At 35.7% G+C, this 26,007-nt stretch overlaps 2 protein-coding genes across 2 annotated transcripts; one reads left to right on the top strand and one right to left on the bottom strand.

The window, feature by feature from the left end:
* The first annotated feature begins 1,834 nt into the window (after positions 1-1,834).
* Positions 1,835-4,876, top strand: LOC104114085 (ran-binding protein 1 homolog c-like). The gene is made up of 4 exons (XM_009624449.4): positions 1,835-2,215; positions 2,764-2,915; positions 3,010-3,135; positions 4,353-4,876. The coding sequence occupies exons 1-4, from the start codon at positions 2,049-2,051 to the stop codon at positions 4,568-4,570; spliced, it is 663 nt and encodes a 220-aa protein (XP_009622744.1). The 5' UTR covers positions 1,835-2,048; the 3' UTR covers positions 4,571-4,876.
* Positions 4,877-7,954: 3,078 nt separating this feature from the next.
* Positions 7,955-25,794, bottom strand: LOC104114078 (uncharacterized). The gene is made up of 13 exons (XM_033660771.2): positions 25,511-25,794; positions 23,416-23,590; positions 20,506-20,589; positions 16,208-16,449; positions 15,792-16,035; positions 14,172-14,251; positions 12,847-12,931; positions 12,142-12,273; positions 11,941-12,054; positions 9,763-9,810; positions 8,677-8,761; positions 8,469-8,519; positions 7,955-8,395 (listed from the first exon to the last, which is right to left on the bottom strand). Exons 1-13 carry the CDS (start codon positions 25,645-25,647, stop codon positions 8,304-8,306), a joined length of 1,569 nt encoding a protein of 522 aa, XP_033516662.1. The 5' UTR covers positions 25,648-25,794; the 3' UTR covers positions 7,955-8,303.
* Between the last annotated feature and the right edge of the window lie 213 nt (positions 25,795-26,007).

Below are 26,007 nucleotides of genomic sequence, written 5' to 3'. Positions count from 1 at the left end.
CTTGCAAAGACTCGTATGTAATATCAGTTTAAGAATGAGATAAAGAGCATTTTAAGATCACTTACATCATTAATTCAATAATTTCGGGGAATTATATCCCATAGCGCTCCAATTTTAAGGCAATCAATTTCTCAAGATAATTTTTAAAATTTTCAGCTAGCTTCTTCCCTATTTCCATTGCCAGTCTTTCACCGGTCACTTCAAAAATCAATGAATTAAAAAGGATAAAGAAGATATTCACAAGCTGTACATTTATCAACAAATAATTTTATATTTATTTATTACATATACGATTGTGTCTTGTTTTTCATGTATATGTCTGTTGCAACACTGAGATATACTTCTTTCATGACTGAAAGTCGAATGGGAATTTACTTTTCTTTGAAGAAATTTTTCTTAAAAAAAGTCTTGACTATTTGAAAAAAGCAAGTTGTAATATAAAATAAAAATAAAAAAGAGAAAAACTTAGTAACGAACGGGAAAATGGCAGCTGAGAATAATTTGATTACTTATACATTCTGAAAATATAGTTAAAGCCCTTTTTGTTTTGCTAGAATTGTGGGATTTCCCAAATTATTGGGAGCTAATGGAAATAGACTATATTACTCTAACTATGATTAAGACTCAACTTTTGCAAATTAAATCTAAACCATTAATATAAAAAAGGGACATGTGTCATCCATCCATATAAGAAGTTGGGAAAATGTAGACAATATGAAATGAATTGGATTGCAAAAGTTTACAAACTAGCGTTTTCTTGTGACAAGTATTTTTCCACCAGGACAACAACTTTACCCAATTTCACAAAAATAATTGTCTCCCATATTCCCGTAAATTTTTTTTATTGAAGGTGTGTTTGGTATGGAGGAAAACTTTTTCCATAAAATGTCTTTTAATTTTTCTATGTATTGTTAGTTTAGATATTTGATTTTTTTTTTTGTATGAACTCATTTTTTTCCCGATTATGAGGAAAATGATATTCGTATCCTTTAATTCAAGAGGGGGGAAACAACACTTCTAACCCATATTATGATCCACACAGACTCTGGCTCAGCCCCAGGAAAACAACACTTCTAAGCTGTGGGTAGGTGCGACTGGGTGGTCCCATCGCACCCCCTATATCCACCAACTCCCTCATCCCCGTCGCACCTACCCACCCCCTTGTCACACCCCACCAATTCCGTATATCACTCCCATGCTCACCCCATGCCCCAACAATGACCTCGACCTACGAACCCCACCACCCACCCACCTATCATTTTTTCCCTAGTATTTCCCTAAATTCTATATAAATATTTTTTGGATAATATTTTTTGCTTACTAACAAAATATCAAAAACTAAGTAAGATAATTATCTATTCTTCGGGAAAATATTTTCCCTTATATCACAAGTTGAGTATGTATTTTGCTGGTTATTTCTTAATTTATAAATTTAATTTTCGACTGAAAACATGTTTTGATCGGGTCACTCAATATCTTTAATATTCTCAAATAACAATTCCTCGCCAAACACAGTCCATTAATGCTTTTGATCTCCGTTAATCGAAACAATAAATATAGATCTAAAAGAATTAAGAGATGATTTCTCTTATGTTGAGCCAATTAAGTTTACTTAAACGATTTGGTATGTAATTTGTAAAGGCAAGAAAACGAAATACTTAAATTACACAAGAATAATTCTTCGGAAATAACCTCTCTACTTCGTAAGACGGGTAAGGTCCCTACACATTATCATCCCAGACCTTACTTGTTGTTGTAAATTATACAAAAAGAAATTTCTTAAAAGAAACAAATGAAGGTTGAAAAGGGGCCAAATCTGTAGTTTAATTGAACCTAGAGGACTACCAATACAATTTCCACCACAAAAAAGCAAAAAAGCAACAAAAAAAAAAAAGGCAACTTCTCTTCAATCTAAAACCCTACGATCTCCTCCATTCTTCTTCAAACCCTACCATTCCATTCACCCCGCCGTATCTCTCCACAGCAAAAAAGTTCTAAGGCGCACACACACACACACAGAGAAGCAAAAAACAAAATCATATCGAGTAATGGCAAGCAGTGCAGAGCCTAAATTGGAGAAGAAAGAAGTAGAAGAAGAAAACCCAAGTGCTACTGCAGATGATGAAGACACTGGTGCTCAAGTTGCTCCAATTGTGAAGCTGCAAGAAGTTACTGTCTCCACTGGTGAAGAAAATGAAGACGTTCTTCTTGATCTGTTAGTATCCCCCTAATCTTTTATTTCACTGATCTCCCCACTTAAAGAATATAGATTTGTTTATTATTTTTTCCCCAAAAATAAACTTTAAGCTCTTCGAGATTGCATAAAATATTACTGTGTCTCAATAACCAATCTAGTTGGGGTTGGCTATATGGATGATCTCTAATCATGTTGCTCCATTTAGACTCTTTCATTTGATTGTGATTTCAAATATTTTTTAAAATTGTTTTAAGTATAAAAAAAAACTTTTTGTAGAGTTATCTCGTACCTATGTTGCTGAGTGTTAGCAAATATCGGGTGGAATAGTTGAAGCATGCCACCACATGACTAAAAAATATTTTTAAGTATAATGCATAATTATATTACTACCTTTTATGTCATTTTTATGTATGTAATCTTATTCCAAAAGTTCAAGGAAAGTGAATTGAGTTTATTCTTGCCAAACCCCATTCTTAGGGAGGGATGGAGTTATACATAAAAATTTGGTGAACTATCCCTTTTGCGAAGCAAAAAGAGAGAATGATGATTGGTTGTGGGTATTGTAGGAAATCAAAGTTATACAGATTTGATAAGGAAGGGAATGCATGGAAAGAGAGAGGTGCTGGGACTGTGAAGCTTCTCAAGCACAAGGAAACTGCAAAGGTTAGGCTTGTCATGAGACAATCCAAGACACTGAAAATCTGCGCCAACCACTTGGGTCAGAATCTTTCTTTCTCGTTTTGTTTTATTTTTCTATTATGTGTTTGTGATTGTATTTATTCTGAAGTGTTGTTTGATAATCGTTTGTGTAGTCCTTCCTACTATGTCGATTCAAGAACATGCTGGAAATGAGAAGTCTTGCGTGTGGCATGCTGCTGATTTTGCTGATGGGGAATTAAAAGAGGAGACTTTTTGCATCCGTTTTGCTTCAATTGAGAGTGAGTACTCTGTTTATGCATCTTTTGGATTTTATTGTTCTGCTTTTAGCTAAAAGATGCTTTTCGCGTAATTTTCTTCTTTGTATTTGATGTCTGCCAACCACGCGAAAGTGCTTTGGATAGGATAGCCATATGCTATTTTACGTGTTCTATGTCAAAACTTGATTTATCAAGTGCCAGATGAAAAATGAAATAAGTTAAACACAGACTGGGTCACCAGTTAAATCAAATGCAACCTCCTTTTGTAGGCGTTGAGATTGGGGAACCTCTAGTGTAGAGTGCCCTAATTTGTATTTAAAGACATTATTAGTAATGAATTAAAATGGTTCCAAATGGAATGGATATAGAGGATTCCTATTGATGAGTCCAGCTAGTTTGAGTTTGATGTGTTAGTAGTTATTCTATGCTACCTCCTATTTTTGCAACAACTTTGGAGCAAATCTAGAGTGAGATTACTTATAAAAGAGAGAAAGCAGGAGCAAGTGTAAAACCATGATTTTCTACTTTCTAATGCGAACAGATTTTTGCATTGAATGTCCAAATGTAAGGGTGTATTACATGATAGTACCAGGAGAATTATGTCTGGTAGAGACCAATGTGTGTAGTTTATATCTTCTGTTATTTGGAGATAGACTGGGATATGGTTTGAAGAGTGAAATAGCATAACCATTCTCAAAAAAGAGTGAGATATCATAATTTTGTCGAACTAGCTTGGAATGAGTATGATATTAACAATATGACGAAAGATGAGCATTATCAGCATATAAATATAGGTTCTACACGTCTATGATAGCTCATACTAAGGAATGGTGTTTGGGAATTGGTACTTCTACGGGTTTAGGTACTGATTAGAGTTTGCCGATGAATTATGGTAATTAAGTAATGTTTATTCACTAATTTGATTTTGAGGTTGATGAATCTAGTATCAGAAATGAATTTTCTGGGATATTCTTGACTTGTAAATCGCAATTTTCTGAGTCCATTCCACATTATAGTGATTACTGATTAATGGCTCCAACCTCCTTGAGTACATTCATTAAACTTGATAACATCATGGGTTGTAAAGCTGCAACTCATCTTAAATCAACACTGCACAACTGTCTGATATTACCAAGATTTGTAGACTAGAGTTATATGAGATAATTGGAGCGATTCTTCACATTACCTCTGGGTCCTTCAAAACCATAGTATAACATAGTTTTTATCTTGTCTCTCAGATTGCAAATCTTTCAAAGAAAAGGTTGAAGAAATTGCTGAATCTCAACAGACGAAATCTGAAGAAAGTGAAGGAGCTGCTGCTGCTGCTACTGAACTTATTGAAAAACTTAGTGTTGAAAGCAAAGATAAAGAAAACAAGGCTGAAGACAAAGAAGCCCCTGCACCTACAGAGGAAAAGGAAGATAAGAATGAAGAGAATGCTGTTGAGAAGAATTAAATTGTTTGTATTTGTCAGTCAGGGTTTTCTTTTTTGAAAGGTTTATAGTATTCATTGTTTCTGTCTGATCCTATAGATATGATAGATATAAGCAATGTGTCTTGTGGTCTTATTTGTTGGTCTTTGTGGTGGTTTGGATTTTAATTGGGTTCTGGAGTCGAGTGCAGTTTCTTGTTTTAATGGTCTTTGATGTCTTCTTGTACTTATTGATTGTGAGTTTGAAATTTTGGTTCACAGGGTACACCACCCAGTATAAGAGAAACATGAGTCAAAACCTTAGTGCTGTACTAAGGTTATTTCGTGGTATAGTTTTATGTGATTTCTCCTTTGTTTGGAAAGTGGGGAAGGGATTAGGAACTTAACTTTCGTCATTTTTGGGGTTTTTTCAAAAGGAGAAAGTTGAAAGGTGAATTAATTATTTTCTGAATGGCCTTTTAAAACTTTGTTTCAGGAGGTGAATCTGCAGGGAATTTTAACGTTGAAGCAAAGGAGCGCTTTGTTTCTCTTCGTCTTAAATGAAAGAAAACAATTCTTTTACATTCTTGACTTTACAAACCATTCCTTTTAGTTCCCTGTTTACCTACCAAAGGTTCAATAGACACGAGCCAGATTCTTAGAAGGCATTGGATGAATGGGAATTACGAGGACAGCATTTTAACAGCCCAAGAATGTGGCTTAGCCATCAATAAAGTGGTGAAAAACTTGGGTTAATGTTCAATATCTAGTGCAGGCTGATAAAGAGAGGCGGGTAATTTTTTCCAACTCTTTATGGGCTACAATCCGATGCATATGGTAGTAGGAAGTAGTTTGTACTGGACCGGACCGGTATTAACCCGGCCCGGCCCGGTTTGGTAGTTAGGGGGTCGGGTGGGCTGGGTTAGGGGTTGGTCCGTAAAAAAAAAAATCGGTTAACCGGACCGATCTAAACCGGTTTAATAAATTCTCTGTTGAACCGATTAACCGGCCCGACCCGATTCAACGACTATTTTTGATATTTTATTTTATTTTATTTTTAAAATCGAATTTGACCGTTGGCAACGGTCAGCTTCAAATTTGACCGTTGCCCAACGGAATTATTGCAAGAATGACCCTTTTTTGGGCAATTATTTTATAAAAATAACACTTTTAGTAATTAGTAATTTAGCCATTTGAAAAACTATAAATACACTCCCCCTCTTCTTCATTTCTTCACTCATCTCTCATTTCTCAAACTCAATCTCAATTGTGATTCTCTCATTCTTCACCTAAATTGCAATCAAGTATTTGGCTCTCATTTTTTTTGGGAATTTAATTTATCGTATTATTTGAAGTTTGAACTTTGAACTTTGAACAATTGACGTTTCTTCGTGGTAACATTGGAGTTGCGAAAATCATCAAGTGTTCAAGTTATTTCGGAATTCGGTGCACTCCCTCCAACTCTTTCTCTTATTTACTATTTTATTTGCATATTTAATTTTTGTTAGTAGTTAAATTTTCACAATATGTTTAATGTTGCAAAAAGAGTTTGTAATAAGGTTGCTAATGCGCATTGTACTGATCCAAACCGTATGTTAACAACTAATACTTGGGAGGCCATTAATGATGTTGTTCAATTTTTACATAAATTTTATACAGCTACTGTTGAGTTTTCTAGAGCATATTACCTTACTGTTACTATGGCTTTAGTACATATAGCTGAAATTTCTTTTCTACTCTCTGAATTTAAGAAGAAAGAAAAATATAAGGATGCTGTTGAAAAAATGCAAGCCAAATTCAAAAAATATTTCTTTCCAATTCCTCCGATTTTTCGAATTCCTCCGATTTACTTAATTGGTTCTGTTTTAAATCCTTCTATAAAGATGTCTAATTGTCATCAATTAATCAATGCTTTATATAGTTAAATGGAGATTGGACCAACTGAAACCCCAAATATATATTGTTGTATGAACAAGCTAAATAATTATCTACAACAATTATATAATTATTATGCAAATATAATTGATGGTGCTAATATTAATATAGGCAATGTTAATCCCACTATGCATTGTACTACTACTGCATCTGCTAATATGAATGAAGATGAAAGTCTTGATGGTTATAATATTTGGGCTACGTTTCCTTCCACTCAAACCAGTAGCAGGAACATTGATGAACTTCAATTCTACTTGCAAAAGCAATCAGAGCCTCGCAATAAGGAATTTTCACCGTTGGGATGGTGGCATGACAATGAAAAGCAATTTCCTGTTCTTTCCGCTATGGCTCGTGACGTGCTGAATGAGTCAATTTCAACTGTTGCATCAGAGAGTGCATTTAGTCAAGCAAGACAACAACTAGGAGACACCCGTCACTCATTGGGATGCAATGCTTTGGAAGTTTTAGTATGTTTCAGAGATTGGATTAGATCAGAACGAAGAAATCAGGGACGTGAAGATGTTGATAAACCGGAAGACGAGAAACTTGGAGATATATTAACACATGGTCACCCATCTGAATTTAACACTCCAGAAGATGGCCAAGAAGTTCATATTGATTATGAAGAACTTACTAAGGCAATGCAAAACCTTTGAACTTCTAATAATATTTAATAATTAAACTTTGAATTTACTCTTTTTTCGTTAATTTAGTTTTTAAATGTAAACTTTAATTTGCAAGTTTGAAATAAAAAAAGAACTTTCAAATTATAAGTGCGATTTTTTTCCATCTTCATTGTATTTATATTATCTTAAATTCTTAATGAAATATTCAAATATAAGAATTTTAAAGTCTTTGCATCCTTTATTCAAACACTCTTTTTATAAGATTGTTTTTTTATTTTATATTTTTACTTTCGTTATTATATATATATATATACAAACCCGGCCCGGACTGGTAGGCCCGGAACTGTTCCGGTTCCATTTTTGACCGTATGGGGCCGGACCAGTTAAGCCCGGTTTGTCGAACCCGGAACCCTGCCCGGATTGGTGACCGGCCGGTCACTTTTTTTCTGAACCTGGCCCGGCCCGGTCCACCCGTTTGACACCTTTAGTTTGTACTTGGTATTGGGTGGAGTAGTCGAAGTGGTCACAAGATGATCTAGATACCACTTTTATATATACATATAAAAATAATGATGGCATGTTATCTTTTGCATGCAATACTATGTTTTGGACTTTGGAAATGCTCTCAAGGAAGCTACTTTGCCATGTCTCAATGCTTCTGCAATAAAGGTCTAGCATATCACGGTCCTCAATAATGGAAAAGCCTCACAAGAAAGGGAGAAGGAATAACCAAGAGAGAAGATGGAACAGGATATCAATATTTTCTGGTCTGCTACAGATGAAAACATGAAAATACTAAGTTGAAACCTCACAGGCAGATGCAGAGTTTTGCCAGTATATGAAAAAAAACAAATAAAAAACAGTATGATTGACCCCAAAAGTCGAAGACTTTATGCTTATTCCCATTAATTAAAATTTATATGACCAGAATCTGCCACAAGAGAAAGCATTTGATTGCCAACCTGGGCAGCCAGGGCAATATACACCAATCAGCCTAAGTTTCTATTGCACAAATCTTCCATACAAACAGTTTTCCATGTCCTACAAATCAACGAAGTTTCTCAAACACTACTGTACACTTGCACGATATTTCTGCAAAATGCAGAGGGAACCATCTTGAATGCTGATGAAGGGGTGAGCAACCTGATCAAATAAAACAGGTGTATACTACCTCCCCTTGTAGTTCCCTTTTCTTTTCCAATTAAACATTGGCAATATCATGGAGATATTGCATTACCAGTAGATGTTATCATCTCCGTATCTAGATCTCCAGCTCTTCCTTTTCTTGCAGGATAGTCCGTAGAATCACCTGCAGACATATTAATTAGACTAGTAGAAAAACAAGTTCGGTATTAAACAACATTCAAGGTCATAACACTTACTGAATATGGAATCAATAGATGGTCGTCTAGGTGATGTGTCCCTTGTAAGATCTGGGAAAAAATGAAATAAGGATGACATCACTCTCTGCAGTTAGAAGTAGACAAGGATACAACCAACTTTTTCCATTTCATAAAGCAAACAGAAACATGAAAACTAGAGTATATTACTCAGTGGTAGAAGGCCTTGAAAGGGGAACAAATGACTTACCAGGAGAGTTGCGTAGTGCCTTGACAGCGTCGAAGTTTTTGTATGTATAGCCCACAAAACTTAAATCTTTGGGAGTTAATAACATCTATAAACATGAAACCCAAAGTCAGATAACTAACTTCCAGAGGCTGCAAAGAAAAATTAGTAGGACCTTATTTTGCATCGATTATTTTAACTTGAAATATTGGTAATCTTCTTATTGGTTAGGTACAAGAATACTAAGATAAATGGGACTACTGACACATAAATTTCTAGATGTACCACAAATCATGCAGGCTGCACCAGGAACACTTAAGGAAAAATTACCATCCTTTCAGAACACTTGCAAAGTTATGCTCAAACCCGCGTTTCTATAACACTTGCACAGACACTTTTATATCCACTTTTAAATTGCATCTAGCTTTGTTTCATTATTTTATCATGTAAGGACAGGAATCCCAGGAAATGGACATGTATTCTGAATGCGAAATGTCATGACTTTTAGGAGGACTAATGCAAGCTGATGTATAAGAAACAAAACAAAAAGATCAAAATAAAAGATCCACTTCACTTTTTTTCTTTTCTTTTTGGTAGTAGAGATATGAGTAAAAAGATCTACTTTACTGACGATTCATAAAGCATGTTATACATGTCCAGACGGATAAGTTTTACCCAATGTCTGTATGCAATTATGTGGTGTCAATTGGATCTATATATCTATTACTAAAGAAGAAAAAAGATATATCCTTCTCAAAAAAAGAAAGATATAGAAAATATATAAAAAATCTACAGGCCTCAGCAGTATATATGCATAATTTAAGAGCAATTGTTTGCAATATTCAACATAGCTTGCATATATATTTTGGATAAGAGTTGATGAAAACATATTCAGATAGTTTTTTTTTTAAAATGGAACCAAAACACGATTCGATAGTATATTCTGAGTAGTAAACCCTTCTAAGCTTCACTCTTTTGCTCGTTGCTGCAGAATTTCAGGCAAGTGGTGGGTTAAGGATGCACATACTTTATCAGATTATTGGCCATAACATTCTACCATATTCATAAGGTGCTGAAATAGATACAGAAAAGAAACACTTGGTTACTAACCTTCCGAGAAGGTCCCGAACCGGATCTTGCTGATGATGTAGTAACCATCTAAGAAGAAGTCCAGAAGGCAAGAACAAAGTTACTTACAAGGAGAAAGACATGTACAAGATAAATAAACCACTAGAAGACTATATTTGAACTAGAATAAGATCGGAGACAAAGTATAATAATCCAACTTTAGTTATGGAAGCATAAACTGTGAATCAAGCATATTCCTGCAAATAGGTAAATCAAACCCAAAATCCTCACCAGGAGTTGCCTTTAAAAGATGCCAGAACTATAGTTCATGCGCACCATCGAGTTGACAAAGTTTGACTAGAAACAGAAATAAGGAGAAAGCTTGACTAACCTAACACACGTATAGCAGTAAGAATAACATTCAGATTTCGGCATAAAGTTAACTAGTAGAAAAGAATAAGCTACTCATGGAGTCATACAAAGCATCTCTTAATGACTAACTTTAAAAAGTGAGATGACTAGGAAGGAAACAAATTGCTTTATAAGAAACCCCTCCAGTTTCTTTGTGAAAAGAGAACGGAAGAAGAGAAGAATTTTTCCATTATATGGTCATTAGGGGACGTGTTGCAGATATAAATAAATAAACAAAAGTGCACCCTCTCTAATAATTTAAACCTCGAGAAATGATGCGATTCACACTTCAACACTGTACCAAAGTAAACAGAGATCCTAGATTTGAGTCTGAATATTACACATCAACAAAATTCTGTGTGCTTGGCCTAAGAAAAAAAGTACACCCAAAGAAAATGGCATGTCGGTTCCTTTCTATTAGGTTGCCTATCTAAAGATACAAGTCAAACAGTAGATATGATTGCAAGCTGTTGCAATGACGGTTTCTTGAAGAGCGTTATCTTACTCGAACAAATAGTAAAAATCCCATGATGGTTATTGTTGTACACAACTTAGTGTGTTCCCTCAACTGTACTGTTCATTAATTCTGGGGTTGAATGGATAATATTCAAGGTAGTCGACAAGTTGTTGACATTCGAACGAGAGAACTGTGGCTATCAGATGAAATTAGGATTGAAAAAGGGCCAATAAGAAAGTAAAAAATAAATTATATATATATTTATATATATAAAGAGAGACCCCAGACCCCATTTATGAGATTAATTACACTGGGTTTGTTGTTGTAGTATATATACAGAGAGAGAGAGAGAGAGAGAGAGTCTGCCAACTAATTTTCGAGTAAAGAAAAATATGTAGAAATGTGGAAATGTGCCTGTCTCTGTGAAAATGAAGTTGCACCAAAGTAGAGAGGCAAATTGATTCTGAGAATCATTCTTGGTTTCAGAGGACCTTCCCTTCTAACACACATTTTTTATATCTATTATTCATGGAGAACTCTGGAAAATTGTTTATCTGAAACCAGTACCAATTCTTTAGCATCAATCTCTCTTATTGTTTTCCTAACTCCTTCATTTCTGCAGAATCACACATTTCCCGTGTCTTTGCCCCTTTTAAACCTAACTTCAGTGCATGCCCATAGCTATCGAGTTCAAACTTCAGCAACTCGTCGACAAAAGACGTATCTATCCAAATCAAGAAAAAAAAAGAATGCACAATTGAGGAAACACACGCCGCTGAGTACGAGAATAACCAATCATGGGTTGGTGTTATTTGTTTGAGAAAAAATAGCGCTTCAAGAAGCTGCCATTGTAAAAGGTTATACGCAATGCCTACTATGTGACTTGTATCTTCTGAAGGGCAACCTACATAAAGGAATAGATCTCTCAGATGAGGGGGTCTGCACACTTCACATGGTTACATAGGAAGCACATATCCTTATTCAAGTTTCACCAACGCCAATCAAAAAAATATTTTTACGTACTCTGACCAAGAAAAAGAATCAAACCCGCATGTGAGAGGGTGTGATGCAGAAAACTTAACCTTTTGGATGAGGCAATTCACACATTACCAATATTCTAAGCAGACAGTGAAAAGAAAACACATGTTGTCGTCCATTTTGTGAGTTAATGCAGATGGTGGGACAGTAATGCACAAGTAAAATAAGAAAAATAGTACTGATAAAAGCATATAAGAAAAATACTATAGGTGTTAAAAATACATATTAGAGATTTAAAAGGATTAAAAGGGTGTACATCACTGGTAATGACTTTTCCTAATTAAAAAAAATGAGTCTTGACTTTTGTGAAATACCTCATCAAACTTCATAAAATTCTGGGTGTCCAGCTCTCCATTAACTTCTGGCTTGAAGGCTGCTTCCATTTCATACAGCTTATCCCATACAATATGCTTGAACCAAGGATGAGCCTGATACCAACCACTTGGAATAAATTTAACAGAGCAAACATGAAAGTTCCAGTGAAAGCAATTGAATGTAAATGATTTAAATAGTACCTTTATTTGGTTTGAACCTCCAGTGCCCAGTCTATGTTCAACATCACATAGTAACCTGCAGATAAGATCCTTTGCCTCGTGGGAGAGTTTGGCCTCTTCAGGAAATTTTAGCTGATTTCTCCAGTGAACTATCTGGCAAGCACACACATGGAGTCAAAATCTGATAGATTTGGCGATTAACAGGAGAATCCTAAAAGAAGGTTAGTTTCAACATGAAGGCAACCAGTACATTGTGGATAATACAGAAATGGGTGTCACTAATGCTACACATCTCATAGTAAACATTGATTGTAGCAGTGGCAAGCATATCAGTGTGAATGCAATACATCTGCTGAGACTTCTAGGGCAAAAAGGTAGAAAAATTGAACCATTTGACCCAAACAACACAGGCTAATCTATGCGGTTAAGTACCAAGTGGAAAGGTCTCAGGTATCAACTGTGCAAGTTGTCTTCCATAACACAAAAACGAAAGTTGGTTCTTACTTGGACGAAATTACATATACGAATTCTAGTTCTTTCTCTGTGGACATTTTGCAACAAGTTCTTAGCATTAAACTTTTCTCTTAATCTCCAAAGATTTTAACAGTGAAAGCAGCAGGGCACTTTTTGTTATCTCAGCAGCAGCAGATATCCTTATCATCCAAAGAGGAAAAAAACATACATGAAGAAATGCAAGAAGTAAAAATACAGAAGCAAAGATGCTACCTTTCTGCAAGTAGTTATTGGATCATCAGCGTAGAATGGAGGGTAACCAATGAGCATTTCGTACAAAATTGCACCAAGGGACCACCTGCATGCAGTATAGCAGATAAAAGATGAGAAACAGATAAAGCACAGCATGGTACATTTTTTATTTATTTATAGAAAATAACGAGTAGATACTATACAATGGGTTAGAAAACAAAAGCATTTCCTGCAGTACTCATCAAACTAAAGTGAAAACATAGGGACTACATCTGTGGAAATGGTCTGGCTATCAGTGAAGTTCCACGGAATCCCAAACTTCACTGATAGCCAGATGAGGGACTGGATGTGGTAGTATCAGATATCCTGCCAAGCCCAAACTATCTGCCAATTCCAGCCCCTATATCATCCCCAGAGTGGTTAAGGTATGAGGGGGGAGGTAGGTAGGTTAAGCACTGAATTGACAGTTATACACTTAACATAAAAGGACGAAGGACAAACCCTTCACTGATTTTTCAACTCCCTTCTTCCTTACCCCTTCCATGGCCCAGCATCTAGAAACTCTCTATTCCCTTTCCCTTCAACTTAACGTGCTCTCTCCTCCCACAGTGAACTCTTCCGCTAGCCCCCTTTGCACCTGCACCAAAATCTTTCCTTCTTCTCCCATCCCTCTCCTATTCCCATTACCTGATGCAGCACCCTCCCCTACTTACACTGATGTCCTTGTTCCTCCCTACTTCTCCTTCGCCTTCCCCAACATAAGCAAGCTGCCCATAAAAAACAGATAACCTTAGACTGCTTTCTCAGTTAGTGAGGTTATTTAACCATTCCACTCCTCGTCTAGTAGGTCTTTTTTTTTTTTTTGGCTATATTTCATCGTTCGCCGCTAATTGGTATTTGCTAGATTGAATTTTGTTAAGATGGACATAGAGGTACCACAAATATTTTCTGCCACTGCTTCATTTTATTATGGAGACTTCCAAATATAGAAGTATGTCAATCTTTATGGAGCAGACTGAAAAGGAAAGAGTATTTTATAAAATAAAACATAGAGAATACTGTTTTTAATTATCATTATCAGTAAATACATGCCACCACATATGTTGGAAAGCAAACTAATGAAGAGAGAAGCATAGTAGGCAATTTATTGGGAGGGAAATCCATCAATTAGTTAAATGATCGGTAAAGTCCTCTTGTCAGATTTATGCACCAATTGAACAGGGTCTCACTATAGATATTTGTCAAATAGAGTCATGCACAGCACTGACATGTATGAGCAGAGAATCCAAGATATCTTGGTGATCTATCGCAAAAAAGCTTAGTATAATTTCAGAATAAACACTAACCAATCGCATTCCATCCCATATCCCTTCTTCAATAGTACCTCAGGAGCAATATAGTCTGGCGTACCGACTGTTGAAAATGCCTTTTAGATAATGAAGGCAAAAATTAGTTTCAAGTACATATAAAATTTAATACTGCTGAATAACAAAGAACTATGGTGGTCTACAAAAGCGAATATTTCGGTTATATGACAGTTATTGTCATATGCAAGAAAAGCATTATTCCATGGACAGAAATACAAGCCCATACAACTTCTGGTTCCTGCCATGATCTGGCTTTGTATAAGTGCATATGTTTGGGAGCACGACAAAACCTAGTTCAATTATAATGCAGCAAATTGCATCTTACACACATCAAATAGTTAGGTTTCAAAGGGCATAACAATAGATTCGAATCGTATTCAAATGGATATTATTTCAGCTGGAGTACCATTAACCAAACCTTTGTTAAAACATAGATCTTTTATTGTTTAAATGAAATAGAAGAGACTCCCTGCTTCACAATTGATGTCCTATGATTTCGACATCTTTGGGCAAATTTGGCTGTCAAATTTTTGTGAACTAATTCAATTATTCACTTTTTGGTCCATTTTACTTTTTACAAGGTAAAATAATATTATTTATATGGGAAATCTCTGTATACAAGAATATGCCACCAAGTTGATAGCCTACAACAAAATATGGTTCTCTACAAAGTATCCAGTTTTCTATACAGACTGGAACCTAATGGGTGATAAAGGGGAAACTAGAAATAAGAGGTTATTCTTCATATACACAAAATTATTCTCTACGCCAGCAGGGCCCACATAAGAGCTAGTGGGGCAACATCCTATGCTTTGCGTTTTCTCTTCCTTCTTTCACAGGCCAAGTTGAAACAAGCTTCCTTCACTATACCCGACATCATCCATTGTACACCAACCAATTCCACTACAACTGTGTTGCCACCTTGCGTTGTATTTTGTTGATAACCATGAAATCACCTACTTATAGCTTCAACACTCGATGGATCATGGACCAATTCCTCTACCTTTCTCCACTTAGATATCAGAGTTGGTTCACCCAAAAAGTTTGAATCCGTGGTGTGCGTCTACCACTATTCTTGTCGTTCTTGTTCTCGATTAGTTCAAAAGATTTAAATTGAACTCCGAAATAAGTTCTTTCAAATTTTCGGTCTCAGAATGGTCTATTGTACTCTAAAATAGTTTTGGTATTATTCTGGTATTAGCCCGAATTTGAAGTTAAAAATAGGTTTGAAGTTGCAGTGCGAAATGGTGGATTTGACACGCAAGTTAAATGGTGACAGAAATTATGCTAAAACAGATTATTTGACTTGAAGTAGGAAAATAAAATGACCAAATCAGAGTATCTTTCATGATTTGGAAGGTCCTAGTGTCTGCAATAAATAGTTTCCTTTTATTGAGTTTCTGTGTCAGCAATAATGAGTATAGTAACAACAAAGCTGACGGCGCCTTCACTAATCAAGTGTGCTCTTGGGGAAACTCTCTCATTTTAGGAGCGTTTGCTTCCAATTTTTGCATCAATAACAGTATAACTGTAAGCCTTATGACACAATCCTCACACAACCCAAAGGAAAAAAAAACATATATCAGTAATATAACATACCAATTTCCTCCTGTTCATCTGCCAATGATGAAGTTGTTCACGGGGACTTTTCCACTTACTTCCGTCACGGGAATCTGGGAAGCTGCTATCTATATCCATAGGATCATCTCTATTCTCATCATCCATAGTTTCATTTTCTTTCAACGTGGATAAAGTTCTACAATCAAGAGGCTTACAGAGACCAAAATCAGAGAGCTTCATGTGACCATTTTTGTCCAAAAGAAGGTTGTCAGGTTTGATATCTCTGAAAAAGAGAATGGAAAATATGAACACCAAACAGTCTCCCCGTCAAAAGAAATATGCCTCAAGAAATCTATTGCATATTTGCATCCAATAACATACAAATAAATTATCTCACGTCTAAATCATCTCACAACAATAACTTTCACAAATCGGAAGTTGATGCAAGCATATACCTGTGAATGTAATTATGCTTGTGAATGGACTCTATAGCTAGGACAGTCTGCGCAATATAAAATTTAGCTACACTTTCAGACAATGTGTCTTCTCTAATGAGCAGAGTCATCATGTCACCGCCAGGAAGATACTCCATGATAAGATAAAGATATTCAGCATCTTGGAATGAGTAGTATAATTTTACAATGCAATGGCTGGCCACTTCCGCCAATAAATTTCTTTCCGCTCTCACATGCTCCACCTGCAAAAATCAATTTGTCACAGGGAATACGCATTTGGGGACATATTACATTTGAACACATCATAAAGAAGAAGATGTTACATGCAAACATGACACAGACCCCGCCCCTCCAACTTCCTATTAAATAGAGAATGCATGGGCTATGTTAAGCTCTGCAGTACACCAACCAAAAGTCTTAATCATTCATACACTGGAGCCAGTAAAAACAGTCTTAATATGCCATTCGATCATTTCATTTCATAAGGGGAATAAATGAACTTGGTATGATACTCGATCATTTCATTTCATAAGGGGAATAAATGAACTTGGTATGATACTCGATCATTTCTGTTCTCTAAGGCAATAAGGTTCTTTATCGAAAGAATCATTGCAGAAGCTACATGAGAAGGGGCTCCCGAAAAAGGTTAACTCGGTTAAGTTTCAAAATAAAAGCTGTCCGGGAAAATGAGGAGAAAGACCAGTCTCCCCATTAAACATGCAAATAAGATATAGCCCTAAAGAGCATGCTATGAATTCTCTGAAAATTCCCATGATACACTCATATTTAAAAGATAAAGAAAATTGAACAAGAGATCTATAACTGTTTCTAGTGATTAGTTTTTTATTTCGATGTTCGTTGTTTGGTCAAGCCAACAAGCACCTCGACTAATCCACTAGACAACCTGTCCATCCCAAAAGCACAAGTGGCCAAAATAATCCTATCCACTAAAGTTGGAGCAAATGGGGTGATAAATTGATAATATAATCTAGCATCACATGTTAAGATAGATGAATAAATAAAACACCTAATGAGACGAACCTTGTTTCTCATAGTGAAGAGATAGGGTATTAGGATACAATTATGGAGGACTAAGGGGAAAACCTTTAGCTTTAAATCACAAAGAAACCTAGAAAATTGAGCATAATGAGGAAAATTCCAATTTTGAAGTATTTTTTTTATTGTTAAATTCCAATTTTGAAGTATTCCTAATTTCTGTTCTAAATTCAAAATCTTAGTGAAAGTTAATGAGATAACGTAACTATGAAATGTACTGTATAATTTCAGCCATTTCTACCTAGCAAAAGAACAATGCAGAAATACTTGAAAGTATGGTTACACAACAGCTCAAGCAATCATGCACCATGCAGGATATAAGAACTAGCTATCACATGCATTTGGAATGATTCTCAAACTGGTCTTTTTGCACGTCCAGTGATGAAATTTGAATCAGAGCAGAGTACTAAAACACTGTCACTCCGGGATTTATTAAGAAGCCTTCTTTACTCCCTTTTACATGTTTTGATGTTAAGGTGTTCAAGGGAAGGTTGCATGGCAGAATCAATTAACCAACTATGTGTCGTCAACCCCAAACTAGTCGAGGTCCGTGACAATCCTTTATATATCTGCTCTATTACCATTCATATCGCTCCAATATTTTTCTTTTATGACAGTGGTATTTGGGCCAGCTTGCCCGTACCTCGACTATTCCACCGGGTACCTGCTACTCCCAACAGCACTGATATCCGTCATCTCTGCTCACTAAGGCTTAGATACAAGGGAAGATATCACCTAGGTTTTTTTGTCTTTGTTGGAATTTGAACTTGAGACCGCATGGTTGTCCACCCGCTTTATTGACCACTAGACCACACCCTTGGTGAACATATCACTCTAATATTGGTAATCAATTTGTCTTTTAAGTCAAAATACAGATTTTCCTGACACGGGAAGTTCTCTTAATCTCGCAATTGTCCCTTTCTGGACATGCGCAAGTGTAACAACAATAACTAAACCTTAATCTCAACTAGTCGGTACTGCATATATGGATCCTTGCTTTTCGTAAACCACACTTAATTAAATCCTCATTAATACTAAGAGATTGTAGGTTAAATGGGAGTTTGTCAGAACAAAATTATTAGCTCTAGAGTCTGCTCGTTAGTTTGGTCTTTTTTGTGATAAGGTAAATAAATTTCATTAATAGAAACGGCAAAAGCCCCTATACAAGAGGTATACCAAAAAGTAGTAAACCTACAAAAAGAGATGGTTCTCTAAGAAAGTCACCCAATCTTCTAGACTACAAGGAATCTCATGGGTGCACCAAAAGGAAATAAGGGATAAAAGGATATCCCTCAAATGTACAAAATTCATCTCTATGCCCTCAAAAGCTCTCCTATTTCTTTCTCTCCAAACAACCTACATGATTGCAAGCAGGGCAACACTCCAAGCCTTGTGTCTTCTCCTTATTCCTCCACAGCTTCAACTGAACATTAAACCCTTCGCAGTACCTGGCATCACCCAATAGGTTCCAAACTATGTTAGGATTTCCCACCATAACCTCGAGGCAACCCGACAATGTAGAAGAAGGTGCTATACATCTTCCCCTGACTCCTTATACATAATGCACAAACATAAGTGCCCTTCCTCTTCCTCAAGTTCTCGGCCATCAAAATCACCCCTTTGCTGCTAGCTAAGTGAGGCAACATACCTTCCTCGGTATCCCAAGGATCCACACATTAGTATGAGGAAAAGCGACCTCGTCAATAGTCAAAAGCTTTTCATAAAAAGTCTTCTTTGAACATTCTTAGATCTTTGCAGAATATAAAAATAAAAAGATTAATATGTTTAAAGATGAAAGGTGACAGTAACTGGACTAGAATGTTACTGCGGGATATCCCAAGAAGTAAAACCTCTTAATATGTCTCAAAAATGAATGATAAGATTCAGAATACAAAGGTTAAACTATGTAATCTTTTGGGCTGATTTTGGATATCAATTTCTCCACCTTTTGGAAATTAAATTTACATATTCGGAAACTTGAGAAGAAGTTCTATAAATGACATTCAAGAAATTAATTTTTTTTAATAATGTTCCCGAGACTCATAGTTGAAGAAAAAGTCTTACTTTCCAAGTAATAATAAGAACTGTATAAAATGGGATAGTAAGAGTAAATGTTATCTAATTTACGACTAATTACTTGAAGGTATTTATTGTGCAATAGCAGCTAAACATAGAAGAAAATAAGACCTATCTTCCTTCAAAAGCAGGTCTTTCAGAAAACAAATTAAGTAATTCATGTAAGGAGAAATCATTGCATAAAAAAAAGTTCTATAAATGACATTCAAGAAATTAAATTTTTTTAATAATGTTCCGAGACTCATAGTTGAAGAAAAAGTCTTACTTTCCAGGAAATAATAAAACTGTATAAAAGGGATAGTAGGAGTAAATGTTATCTAATTTATACGACTAGTTACTTGAAGGTATTTATTGTGCAATAGCAGCTAAACATAGAAGAAAATAAGACCTATCTTCCTTCAAAAGCAGGTCTTTTAGAAAGCAAATTAAGTAATTCCTGTAAGGAGAAGTCATTGCATCAAAGTAATATTCGGCTTTTCTTTCATCTTATTTTATTCGAGTGGTGCACCAAATGTTAAGGTCATTACAATCAAAATGCAAGATCCTCTGAAAATGTTCTTCGATCACCCAAAGACAACCCATTGCCATTCCCCCCATCCTCCCAAGGGAAAGGAAAAAGAAAAATAGCGAGCAAGTAGAAAAGGAAATAGAGATGAAATTTAGAAATAATGGACATAGAAAACATAAATAAAAAGTAAGAGCGGCAGGATATATGCTGAATTGGGCAAAACAGCTTGGCAGTATATCACCATCACCAGTGGTATGTCAATGCATATAGGCAGTCAATTTCCAGCTCTGAGGTTTCTTTTTTTTTTTTGATTTGCACCGGGTGTCCGAGTCTGTTTGAGCCCCGACTAATCCCGGGGGTGCACAGGCCCTCGGCAAGGAGTTTCCCGCAAGTGCACCACGGTTAATTCAGGTTTTACCCAGTCCGATGGCCCTCAGAAATTGTTTGCACCCAGTGGGTTTCGAACTTGAGACCTTGAAAGGGAGCAAACCCCAAGGCTCAAGTCAATTGCCACCAGGCCAACCCCTGAGGGTTCAACTCTGAGGTTTCTTAGCATCATAATAACATACTCTACTAAAGAGTAGCAGGAAAATTGCTAAACTAGGCGTATAATGACAACTCAATGGAAAAATAATGGAGGCAATATTCCTCTTCTCACCTGTCCTTTGATGAGCATTTCAGATTTCTTTAACTTCTTCATGGCATAAATGTTGCCAGATTTCTTCTCCCTGCATAATCTTACCTGCAGAACACAAGTATCCACATTCTAGAATCAGGAATGATCAGTAAAAAGATACGTTCAATTATAGCAACACAACCACGTACATGGAAGAGGAAGATATTGGTAAAGAATAAGATAGACAATCCTGATTTTCTCCTCCAAAGATAATAAAATACTGACTGAACTTGAACAATGGAAGCCAACTGAGAGCATTGGTAACATAGGTATTGGATCAGATAGAGAAAATCTTCATGGTCCAACAGGTGCTAGTCATTATAGTCTCCACTCTTCCCTAAAATAGAATAGATAGTTCTTTCTGGGACATGAGGTGCAATTAATCCATTCAAACTTCGTTCTTGTGCACTCTGTTGAACAGCAGCCTTTTTAAAAGAGATCTCTCTGATTTTTGGAAATTCCATGCAATCTTTGTTCTGGCTAGGCTTTAGGCTGATTTTTGTCTGTACTTCAATATGCGACATCTTACAAGAAACGCGTTAAAGAAAATGGACCTTGGGCCCAAACACCAAAAAACTAGCTCATCGGATGAGGATTCCCTAAAACGATACGAGGAGACAACAATACATAGCCTTAGAGGCCATTTGGTTGGAGGGGTTGAAAAGATATCCCAGCATAAAATCTTGCAAAACTATTTTTTGCTAGAACGATTCAGAAAAATAATCTCTCCATAAGTTATGCAGCATTTGATTGGTCATAACAACAACTACTATGCCTTAGTCTCAAACAACTTGGGGCCGGCTATATGAATCCTCATGTTTCTCCATTGGACCGTTTTTGGTTGGTCTTAAATAATACCCGCATTAAGTTATGCAGGAATTTATGTACTATTTTATCGGGATAAAATGTGGATACAAATACATGTATTAGCAATATAGAGATTTTTTTGGATAAGTGAGAATACATCCTGTGTTGATGAGACGTAGTAAGTACCACGTGGATGGTTGAGTGCGCACAAGCTGGCCCGAACACCACATTAAAAAAAAAATTGTCTATTAGCAATATAGAGATAAAAGTATCTAAAGACAAAAATGCCTTTAAAGCAGATAATCCATAGAACATTATTCACCACATAACAATCCCTATTCCTTTGCATCCACATGAGATCCAAAGGAGTTACAACTAAGGCTCTTCTTCCCTGCTTCTTCCTTGTAGATTTCCATCTCAAGCGTCTATCTTACTGGTTGTGACCCAGTCAACTCCAAACATGTTCCACAATACTCACAGTATCCTATATGCAATAGAACAATAGAGTAACAAAAATTTAATGTCCTCTCACTTCTTCCTACACAGAGACCACAAATAATCTAAATTATCGTTCTTTTCGGGTTTCCCTGCTGAACCTACTATCAAGAGGGTTCTCCAAGATCTTGACCAAGTTAATCCAAAACCCTAATCTCAATCTGAAGCCAGATCCATATTTCGTGATCTGCAAGGTTGTTTCTCTAATTATAATTGGTGTTCTTGGTCCCAGTTCCCTCTAGGTTGATTCTCCTCATAAAGACATAAGTTCATCTTTGTAAGCACCTGGAATCTTCTTAAAGGTCATACTTGCATTTCAATCTTTTATGTACTGGGACATTCGACCCACGCTTGGTGATCAAACTTTTAAATTTCTATCTGCCTTATGATAAGTAAATGCATAATCTTATTAACTAATGTTTTCTGTATTTTGCTTCAATTAACTTTTCCTTTTGTTCTGGTGTTCTTGGGAGGGACAGACCTGGTTTCTAACTTTTTTGGTCCTAAACAGACCAACTACACGGCATTAATCTTTATTTAAAGTCCAATGCTTTGAGTTTGTTTTGATTCGGCACATGAGAGGCTTGATTCAGCATATGAGAAATTATATGTGGTTTGTGTTTTATAACTTGTTCAGCGGCACCCATGGGAAGTAGACCTAATTGCATTTCAAAAAAAGTGAAATCCATACAAAAAAGTTAACTTAGTTTATAATTCGCATATCAAACTGAATAGGTTCAGACAACTTCTGGGTTCAAGTGTTGCATCTGACACACCTAGGCAGTTGGAATGAGTTATCAAAGGCTGGAGACCAGGGAAGACTTGATTGGTATAATAAAAATGAAGGCTGCGCGCCCAATAAATCAAATGCAGAAGCTGGCGTCTACTCAACATCTTAACATGGTACTCTTATGTTCAATTGTTCACAATTTTTAAAAAAAAAAAAAAAAATTAGACCAACCAAATTAGGGATCAGGATCACCATCTTACACACCTGGTAGGCTTATAAAATGAGAAACCTTCTTGATATATGGCCTTGTACTATTCCTCAAGATTTGTATGGTATACCAGGAGAAGAGTCTAAAGTGAGGGCTCAAAATAGAATGTACTTTCTACTCCCTCCATCAATTTTATTAGATGAATTTTGCAGAGTACGAAATTTAAAATATTTATTTTGACTTTTGTACTATGTCAAGGGTGATGGAGATTAATACTGTACAAGCTGAGAAAAATTTGTTTGATAAAGAAATCATTATAAATAAGATTAAAATATTAAATGAATTTGAACTTTTTTTGTCGGATGTCCCCAAAGGAACCCGAAGGGACAATGTGAACTATTGCAATCTGTGAAAGTTGCATAAAAAAATATTATAAATAGAAATGTCAAACCTTTTGGCATTTACCAAAATACAAAGTGTCATAAATGGAAGGAATAGATTACTACTTTCTACTATCAATTTGTCCATATCCAAGCATTTGCATGAACATAATGCAAATACAGTAGAAATGGAACCAGAAAATTATGAAACAAAATCATTTACTTGCAACCAGAACAAAACAAAAAACAGACCTTAAAGGGATAATACTGACCTCGCCATAGGCTCCTCTGCCAATAATTGTAAGAAGTTCAAAATCATCCACGCATATTTTGTGCCTCCTTAGTCTCATATACTCTGTCTCCTTTTGCTCTAGATCTTTGATCAGATGCATTTGCTCTTCTTTAGGCACATCCGAAGATGCTAACTTTCTTTCTAGAATCCAACGCCTATTTTTAAACAATATTATAACAAATAAGAGATGAGGAAGAGATCTAGAGAAGCTTACCTCAATTATACCCTCAAGCTATTGTGTGTTTAAATAGTGATGTACATATTATAAATAGGAAGGAGTATCAAGATTACATAATTACAGGAAATTAACATTCATAGTGGTACTTACACATCCTAATTGCATGTTTATGTGTGTGTATTATATATATATGTACATATAATATGCATACACACACATACATATATAAATTTTTTTTAATAGGAACATATAGTATATTTATAATGTATTCTTAAAAATTAATATGCCAGTACACACAGCATGCTAAGCGCCTTTTACTTCTCTCTCCTTTTTTAGCGGGAGAGGCTGAAGGGGAGTAAGTGGCATACTGAGATGCTATTCTTTCTTTTTCTTTATTTTTCAATCAGTCACATTGAGATGTTATTATTCTTAGTGAAATATAGTCAAAAAAAAGTCGAGATTCACAAGTGAACTCTAGAAAAAGATCAAGTAAATTTTTTTCTTAAAGTTTAAATTGCTATCTGTTTATTTTTTGATTAAGTAATGTGATTGAGAAAAACCCTGCATACAAGACGGAACAAAAGTAAATATGGCTTCTTTTAACGATGTAGAAGTCATGTTGGATTTTTTTACCAAATTACAAAACCTGTACCGATGCTATATTGTACATATTCCTCAGCACTCACTTGATGCTGATATCTATTTACTACATTATTTACCAATCAGAAAAAAATAAAAATGTAAGATAAGTAAATAATATCGTAGAATACATGATTTTCTACAAATAGCGCCCAATCTTTTATAACTGGCATACCCATGGGAAAGAAAATGCTGATCACCTTTTATATCCTTCGAAAATTACATTAAGCTACATTCCTTGTTGGATAAAATTGTAATCACCATTTATATCTTAACTTTTGAGGTTGGACATATTACGCTTACATGAACCAAATTTGCGCCCTATTAACTCTTGACAAGCTCTACAATTTAAACTGATAGATTTTCAGATTTTATTACAAACTTCCATACCCATGGGAAAGAAGGCACAAAACTGCTCTCTCTAACGGGTTCCGAAGTTGGCATTTGTGATTTTGCCACTTTGCCAGCTGGTCCTCTGACCAAAGAAAACAAACTACTCAAATCGGAATCTTTAGAACTATGAGATCCACAAACACCCAGCTTAAAAGTGGGGCTTTCAGTATACAGATTTCAATGCTTCCCAGTGACATCGAAACCAAATGCTTATCCTGGAGAACGATAATGTGACCATCATAGTGTAAGCTTCTTAACTCAAGCAGAGGCAGATTCAGGATTTAAACTTTATGGGTTCCACCTTTAAGATTTTTAGCATTGAATTCATTATATTGTTAAAGTTATCAACTATTTGTTGCAATTTTAGTACACTTTTACGCATATTTTTATGTTCCGTGTTGAAAGTACTGGGTTCAAATGAACCCGGTACTAAAGAGCCGGAGACGAGTGATACCTTCACACATAGTACTACAACAATAACTGTGCCTCAATCCTAGTTGGATCGACTAAATGAATCCTCAATGTCCGTTACTCCGTTCATCTTCATTTGGACCCGTTTCATTACACTACTCATAATTAATGCATCATCAACCTCGTCACAGGTGACCACCGAAATGCCCCAATTATTTATCACAAAAATACTCCCTCAGTTCAACCAGCTGATCCAACTGAGTATAACTAAATTAAGTCAAATTGGTCCAAACAAGAAAGAATGATGAATCCCACAAAAAACCTATAACTGTTGTTTTTATCTAATTCCAGCTTCGAAGCACATCAGAAGCCAATGAAAAACAAGCAGAAATAAACAAGACCATCAAATTAATGAAATAAACAAAAGATGCTTCTTAAAAAGAAGTAACCTTACCTCTGTTTGCGTTGTTGAATAGTGTTGATGTGGGTCTTGTAGTGATTCTCAATAAATTGCTTAGCAGCAGCTACTTTCTCCATTGTCAACCTTGATCCAATTACCACCTCCTCTTCTCTCTTCCCTTCTTCCTCCATCTTCTCTCTCTATTAAATCAAACAAAACCAACCCTTTTTTCGTCTTCTCTCTTTATATATGTATAGAGTGAACCCTCACAAAGTATAGTTAGGTTGGGGGAGGGGGATTCGCTGCACTTCACAGCTTCAACAAAATTTCACTTGACAACTGGCAATTCTTTGCGTCTTGTTTGAATAATCATTGATTCGTAACAATAATTTCGTATTATGAAAACTCATCAGTTGCATCTTTTTTCTTTCGAATTATTGCTATTGTTCAATATTAGTAAATGTTTTTCTTTCTTTTTAATCAGTCTAAAGAATAAAGTTTCTGACTGCCACGTGGCAGTGAGATGAGCAGATTGTATAACTCCCTAGATC

Source organism: Nicotiana tomentosiformis, chromosome 8 (genome assembly GCF_000390325.3).
Source record: "Nicotiana tomentosiformis chromosome 8, ASM39032v3, whole genome shotgun sequence".
NCBI lineage: Eukaryota > Viridiplantae > Streptophyta > Magnoliopsida > Solanales > Solanaceae > Nicotiana > Nicotiana tomentosiformis.
Note: the sequence above shows the minus strand (reverse complement) of the source record. Positions and strands in the feature narration are given on the sequence as shown.

What these genes read in the sequence shown, in the direction of transcription:
- LOC104114085 (XM_009624449.4), top strand. Translation starts at nt 2,049, where the DNA reads ATGGCAAGCAGTGCAGAGCCTAAATTGGAGAAGAAAGAAGTAGAAGAA. An exon ending in GAAGACGTTCTTCTTGATCT is followed by an intron (nt 2,216 to 2,763) that starts GTTAGTATCCCC and finishes TGGGTATTGTAG; the next exon opens with GAAATCAAAGTTATACAGAT. An exon ending in AATCTGCGCCAACCACTTGG is followed by an intron (nt 2,916 to 3,009) that starts GTCAGAATCTTT and finishes TCGTTTGTGTAG; the next exon opens with TCCTTCCTACTATGTCGATT.
- LOC104114078 (XM_033660771.2), bottom strand. Translation starts at nt 25,647, where the DNA reads ATGGAGGAAGAAGGGAAGAGAGAAGAGGAGGTGGTAATTGGATCAAGG. An exon ending in AGATGAACAGGAGGAAATTG is followed by an intron (nt 14,252 to 15,791) that starts GTATGTTATATT and finishes ATTATCTAAAAG; the next exon opens with GCATTTTCAACAGTCGGTAC. An exon ending in CAATAACTACTTGCAGAAAG is followed by an intron (nt 12,274 to 12,846) that starts GTAGCATCTTTG and finishes TGTGCTTGCCAG; the next exon opens with ATAGTTCACTGGAGAAATCA.